General features: G+C 40.5%; 1 protein-coding gene across 1 annotated transcript in view; it reads left to right on the forward strand.

Annotated features, from left to right (window-relative positions):
* syngap1b (synaptic Ras GTPase activating protein 1b) overlaps nucleotides 1-5,280 on the forward strand; it is a gene marked incomplete at both ends in the record, with an annotated part of 89,036 nt that extends 83,756 nt beyond the window's left edge. The window contains one exon of the mRNA XM_079837046.1: nucleotides 5,017-5,280. Within this exon, the coding sequence (XP_079693172.1) occupies nucleotides 5,017-5,280 (264 nt within the window). The remainder of the gene's footprint in view (nucleotides 1-5,016) is intronic.
* Between the last annotated feature and the right edge of the window lie 1,505 nt (nucleotides 5,281-6,785).

Consider the following 6,785-nt stretch of genomic DNA (forward strand, 5'->3'; position numbering starts at 1 on the left):
TTAGTTTTCTTCAGTGCTGTGACGCATTTCCAAATTAAACGGAATATTGAATAGAGGGCAGGGTTTTACTTCAGCGCTCCTCCTCTTTTACCGCAACAAACAATTTGTTTCTGTGTATTAACTTGCACGGATTAATTGTTCACCCCAAGACCTGTAATGTGTGCTAACAAAGTAAATAGGTCAGTTTTGACTTCATTAGGACTTTAAAGGTGCACTATGTAACTTTTCCGTCCGCTACAGGTCGCCTGTTCAAAACAAACGCGTAGTTTGATGACGCCACGTTTGAGCGCAGAATCTTGGGACATGTGGTCTTCACCTCACAGCTGGTGGAAAAGAATGGGGATAGGACTCGGGCAGAAATCATGTTCATAGATGCAATTGTTAACATTACTGTAGTATAAAGCAGAGCAGAGTTGAAGAACCGCTGGAGCAATTGTTAGTGAGAAGAGCGGCGGGACTTTTATTATGACACAGTCTCCGGTGGACTTTTATTATGACACAGTCTCCGGCGGACTTTTATTATGACACAGTCGCCGGCGCCACTTCCGGTTTTCCGGTCATGAGTATGAGGTAACGCAGCTCTGTTTATCATATTAGATACATCTGAGTGTGTTAAAAATGATGTTATGACGTCGCTCTGTGCGTTCGCTCTGCAGCTGCTATGAAACTTGTTGCACACTGCAGTGAGAATAAAGTGTTTCTGCAAAATAAAACCAGAAACCGAGGGTAACGCAGATATGACGCAATCGACAGGCGACTCCTTCACACGTCCCGGTTCCTTGGTTAAAATAGCACAATTTACAAATAGTTGGAAACATTTGGGATATTGTAAGTACTCAACTGAACAAAATATATAACATTGGCCTAGTGGTTTTTGGATATTTTACTCAAAAATTTTTACATAGTGCACCTTTAAACACAGAATACTATATCTGTCCTGTTATATGTTGCCCAAAGTGTTTCATAAATATTGGCAAATAAGTAAATGTATTACCAAATATTCAGATGCATACAAATGTACTAATGGATATATGGATAATGGATAATAGAAAATATGACATATGTGACTTTTTCTGCAAGTTGCATAGTTGCGCCAGTAGGTGGCGACAAGTGACTGTGTTTTCTGTGTTATGAGTGATTCACTGAATCTTTCTCAACCAATTCGTTCAAAAACACGATTCATTTACACACAAAGCAAATACAATCCATGGCTGCATCCGAAATCGCATACTTCCCCAGGGGCGCCGCTAGCAATTTTGGGCCCTATGAAAGAATATGATGTTGGGCCTCCTACCGCAACAACCTAGCTATCCAAAATCTTTGTTTACAATTAAATAATACTGACCAATTAAGCTCTGCTCGCTCAACCCAGAATGCCCCAGTTGGCTGATGCAACATTGATTAAAATTAAGATACAAATATAAAACGAAATACCTAAGGCTACAACAATTAAAGTAGCCTACAGTACAGAGAAATGTCATGTCAGAGTGGGATTTTTTTCAGAAATAAGCTATAATTTTGTTATATTTGTAATAGACAGACAGACTTTTCTTATGTCCTTCCCTCGCTAACTTCCATGTCTTGTTCACTCGGATGTACGTCATTGCTTACGTTGCACGAGTGCCCACTGCTGGCGAAACCACGCCCTAAACCCTTGATAAGTTTTGGATAAATTAAGTGTGAGCACTGCAAGTTGCTGTTGTGACGTCACAATCATGTTGCATTGTGGTTTATGGATTTGCCTGTGCACAAAAAGTGCACAAATGAGTAGACTTGCTTCCTCGGTCAAAATCGAGGGGTCAAGGGTCTGTCGAAATAAACTTCCCTCGTCCACTTGATGAAGTTGAACGCTCTTCAAAATGGCGGTGTGTAGTTTGCGATAGGCTGCATCCGAAATTGCATACTTCCCCATTATATAGTAGGTGACAAACAGCATGTGACCAAAGAAACATGTCCTAATTCATAGTACTCATAAACGAGTATGCAAAAAGAACCCGGATGACCTACTACTTCGTACTTCCTGCGTGATTCTGAAGTGTGATGGACACTTTACTGTCCCATGAGGCCACAGGAGAGGATTTGTGAATGGTAGTGAAGCGACATAACTGATGCTGGTAGATCTCATGATAATGACAGCATGGTGAATGTAGTACGTGGCCCCCAGCATGAGTTAGAGGAAGTAGGGCCCCCCTTAGTTCATTAGAAATGGTGGTTCCCCCCTTGGGCCATTCGCAATTTCGGCGATACTGACTACACATTCAAACTATATAGAACATACTTTTTGAATGGTCATGAAGTAATTACTTATTCAAAATGAGTACCTACTCAAGAGAGTGTGCAATTTCGGACGCAGCCCATATAAGTGAGTCATTGAATCATTCACTCAAACGATTAATTCAAGTACGAAAACCAGGGCTGCCTTTAAGTCCACGTTTTTATGCCCTTCCCTCGCTAACTTCCCTTTGTCTCGTCCACTCGGATGTACGTCATTGCTTACATTACATACGAGTGGCCACTGCTGGCGAAGCCCTTGCAATGGGATTAAATGGAACACCCTAAGCCCTTGATCACTTAAATTAAAGATAAATTAAGTGTGAGCACTGCAAGTTCCTGTTGTGAATTCACAATCGTGTTGCATTGTGGACTATGCTTCTGCCTGAAGTGTACGAATGAGTAGACTCGCTTCTTCTGTCAAAATCAAGGGGTCGAGGATCTTTCGAAATAAACTTCCCTCGTCCACTTGACGAAGTTGAACGCACTTCAAAATGGGGGTGTGTAGTTCGCAATAAACTGCATCTGAAATCGCATACTTCCCTATTATTTAGTAGGTTGAAAACATTATGTGACAAAAGAAGTATGTCCGAATTCACAGTACTCATAAAAGAGTATGCAAAGAGTACCCGGATGACCTACTACTTCTGGCTAGTTTCTGAAGTGTGCATACGATAGACGCTTTACTATCCCATGAGGCCACGAGAAAGGATTTGTGAATGGCAGTGAAGTGACGCTGGTAGATCACATGATAATGACAACATGGTGAATGTAGTACGGGGCCCCCGCATGAGTTAGAGAAAGTTTGGCCCCCCTTGCTTCATGATCACGTTCCAAATGGTGTTTCCCCAAATTGGTATTTATACTTATTAAAAATAAGTTCCTACTAAAGAGGGTATGATATTTCGGATGCTGCCTATGTCTAAAAGTGGAGATAAACGCAGCCTAGTATTGGCCATATGAGTGATTCAGTGAATCATTCACCTAGTTCGTTACATACGGAAATGCGAATTTGGAACTATTTTTGTGGTAATATTGTGTCTAAAATATTTTTATTTTAAAATATTTTTAAAATATTTTTGAGTTTCTCACAATTGTGATGTTTGTCTGGAAAAACAGCACCCTTGATCGTGCAATATTGCTTAATTAACAACACAATCGCATGGTACGTCTGTCTTTAAGGGTTAATATTAATAATCAAGCGGTTAACACGTTGAAGTGGTTCAAACGAAGTGTGAAAACTCCTTGAAATTCTAAATAGTGGATTTGACACCGTTTTGGTTTGAAAAAGTACATTTTGATATTAAATATCAAAATTGTATAATCATGCAATATAAGAGAGTAGATCAATCTGACAGTTTATTTTCCTGTTGTTTTAACTAACTCAGCTCAAGATAGTAAACAAAGCATGATTTGTCCCATGATTTGACCTTTGGCCTTGCATAACACTGTCAAGCACATTTGTTGCAAATGCAGACTGTTACAACAGTCCAGATATGCTTGTGATAGCAGAACAAAAAGCACCTGCGTTCCACATAAATATATTTATTCTCACTTCCTGTGTTTTTTACAGTTGATCACTGTTGCATCCGATGCATGCTCAGTATAAGTCTATTTTACTGCACATAGTTAGGGGTCATATCATGAGTAATCAAAATTTCTGATCTTTGAGGTAAACTATGGGACATTGCCACATATTTGATAATTGGTCATCTACTTGTATGCTTCCATGGGAAGAATTGAATGATCCAACATATATTTTTGGACCAAAAACAGTGGACAAAAACAAAAACATTAAATGGTAAAAAAAAGTCTAATCAATTAATCGTGATTAATCGCATCTAACATAAAAGTTTGTGTTTATATGATATGTGTGTGTGTGTGTGTGTGTGTGTGTGTGTGTGTGTGTGTGTGTGTGTGTGTGTGTGTGTGTGTGTGTGTGTGTGTGTGTGTGTGTGTGTGTGTGTGTGTGTGTGTGTGTGTGTGTGTGTGTGTGTGTGTGTGTGTGTGTGTGTGTGTGTGTGTGTGTGTGTGTGTGTATACAGTATATACGTTTATATAAGTGTGTGTGTGTGTGTGCGTGTATACATGGACACACACACATATTATATAAATAAACTTTTATGTTAGATGCGATTAATCGATTTTACAGCGCTAAAAAAGATTATGTTATGACCCCTTCAATGCAAAATTGATAATAAATAAATCTTACTTAAAATCACATTTTGGGTATATTTACCAAAGAAAATCCCATATTGAATCGTTTTGTGTCACTGAAAACCACTCTGGTCTTCTGCAGTGCGACCTCACAAGAGCACAAGTGTATCAACAGCATTTGTAATTCCCTCCTCATCCCTCTCTCTTCCTTTTCTTTGTGCCTATCCCTCTTCCCCTGAGCGTTTCTATGGATATTTCTCATACCTCTGCTGTACAACTCATGCTCCTGTTTTATTCCCCCTTTACCGCTCTTCCAATCCCTCGTCACCTCACACTCTCTCTTTCTGTCTCTCACTCTGACCCTGTGACCTCCATTGGCTTTGATCTTCCTGTTCTGTACTTCCCTATCGATCTGCTTTCCATGGGAACTCCTTTGCATTCCATTGGATTTTTCTTTGTGTCTGTGTGTGGAATCATCATCCTCCCATCCCTCCTCCTCCTCCTCCGCCTGCTCTCTCTCTCTCTCTCTCTCTCTCTCCTCTCTCTCTCTCCTCTCCTCCCCTTTCCTCTCTCTCTCTGTCTCGCTAGGAAAAGCAGCTTTCCGCCTTGGGTTCAGCAGACCCCGGTGTGAGTTTTGGAGGAGAAATGACCAGCGCTCCTGGCTCTGTTGGAGTCTCCCCCTCGGACAAATCCTCCACCCGATCCCCCCAGAATGGAATCTTGTCCTTCCCGTTAGCCCCCCCTCCTCGTTCTCTTCCTCACGCACAACTCCGTTCAAACGGAGAGCTCCCCGGCAACCGAAAAGTCAGCAACAGCAACAAGGGCAAGTTTGGAGGGGGAGCAGGTCAATAACAACATTGACCAAATCAGAGAAATGTTTTAGGAATTCCGAAGAAAAAGTCACATCTTTTGTCATCCGCATTATAAGGATGAAACTTCAGCGGTTGTTTTTATTTTTATTTTTCTTCTTTTCTTCGTACATTAGACTGAGGACAAATGGGAGGCGGGACATTACTTGCACCATCTAAAACAAAAGGGCTCTCCATTGGATCCGATATGTTATTCCGACTTCACTTTTTCTTTGGATCAAATTAAAAGCCCCTTGCATGTACAGTACCTCTGCCACCACAGGTCATCCAAACCACTGGAAAGTGCTTGGTTCAGGTTCCAAGTTTTTGACTGAGCTCCCTCATATTGTGTAAAAAAAGCCGGGAACGGTGGGCAAACAAACTTACACGTATGTTTCGAAGTGTATAGAGATCGAAATTTGACCCACGAACACGCATCAGCTTTGTCTTGGGGATTTTGTCCTGTCATCTGCCTTCCCTAGTGCCTTTCTGTATCTCTAGACAGGGTTTTCAAACAAACACAAGAATACGGATGGCAGAAATTACTGAAATGGTTGTGCAAACTCCGCTCTCTTCTCGAGATCGCTCATTTAGGAGAGGTTGATGTGTTCTTCTGCCTCAATGTAATGCTGAAAATGTCAAGCTTTGGACGGGTTTTTTGTGGACAATGTCTGGAAAGTGCTTGTGGTCTTTGAATTGCCTCACTAGACTGAACTTGTGCAATGTTTTCTCTTCTCAATCTCAGAACCTATGTGTATTTAACTGGTGCTATGGATTCACAACGCATTGCTCTGTGTTACATCACCGCCATTCTGTCATCGCCCTAACTGTTCATATACAGTATGTCTTCGTCCTCCCATTCATCTCCTTACAGGATGATTTTGTGTGTGTGTGTGCAGTGTGAGGTGATCTCTGTCAGGTCAAAATCCTTTTGTCTTTTCTCTTAAAACAAGATGCTAGGCCAGAATGCAGTTGTGGTCATAAGGCATTTTTTTATACGGATGCGGTTTCCTCGAAATGAGCACGATGCGAAGCGAGCTGCTATTTCAAATAAGCAGAACTTTGTGTTTTGTTTTTTTGGTTTTAAAAGGCAATTTAAACTCAACATGAAAGTCAACTTGAAAGCAACTTTACCTCCATTATGTGACTTTTTTGTAAAATAGGTGAACTTTTAGGAATTGATTGGAATGTAAAAATGGGTATAATGGATTTTCGATGGCTGACAATTTTATTTAAATGGATTTTGTTTTTTTTTCCAGAGGTGGTTGTTGTGAAAACAACCCTGTTTTGATATAGAATACCATGCACTAAATCATCATAAATAACAAGAGCATCGAAAAAGTAAACCGAAAACATTTACATATGTATTTGGCTGATGCTTTTTTCAGTTCATGCATAATCGAACCCATGACTGTAGTTTTTGAGCAAAAGGAAAGCCGCAAATTCTGAATCCTAAAAATACACAGGGTCCATTTTGATTTCATGTTGACTTTAAAGTTGCTCAAGCGT

The sequence above is a fragment of the Gobio gobio genome, assembly GCF_949357685.1.
Source record: "Gobio gobio genome assembly, chromosome: 15".
NCBI classification, from domain to species: Eukaryota; Metazoa; Chordata; class Actinopteri; order Cypriniformes; family Gobionidae; genus Gobio; species Gobio gobio.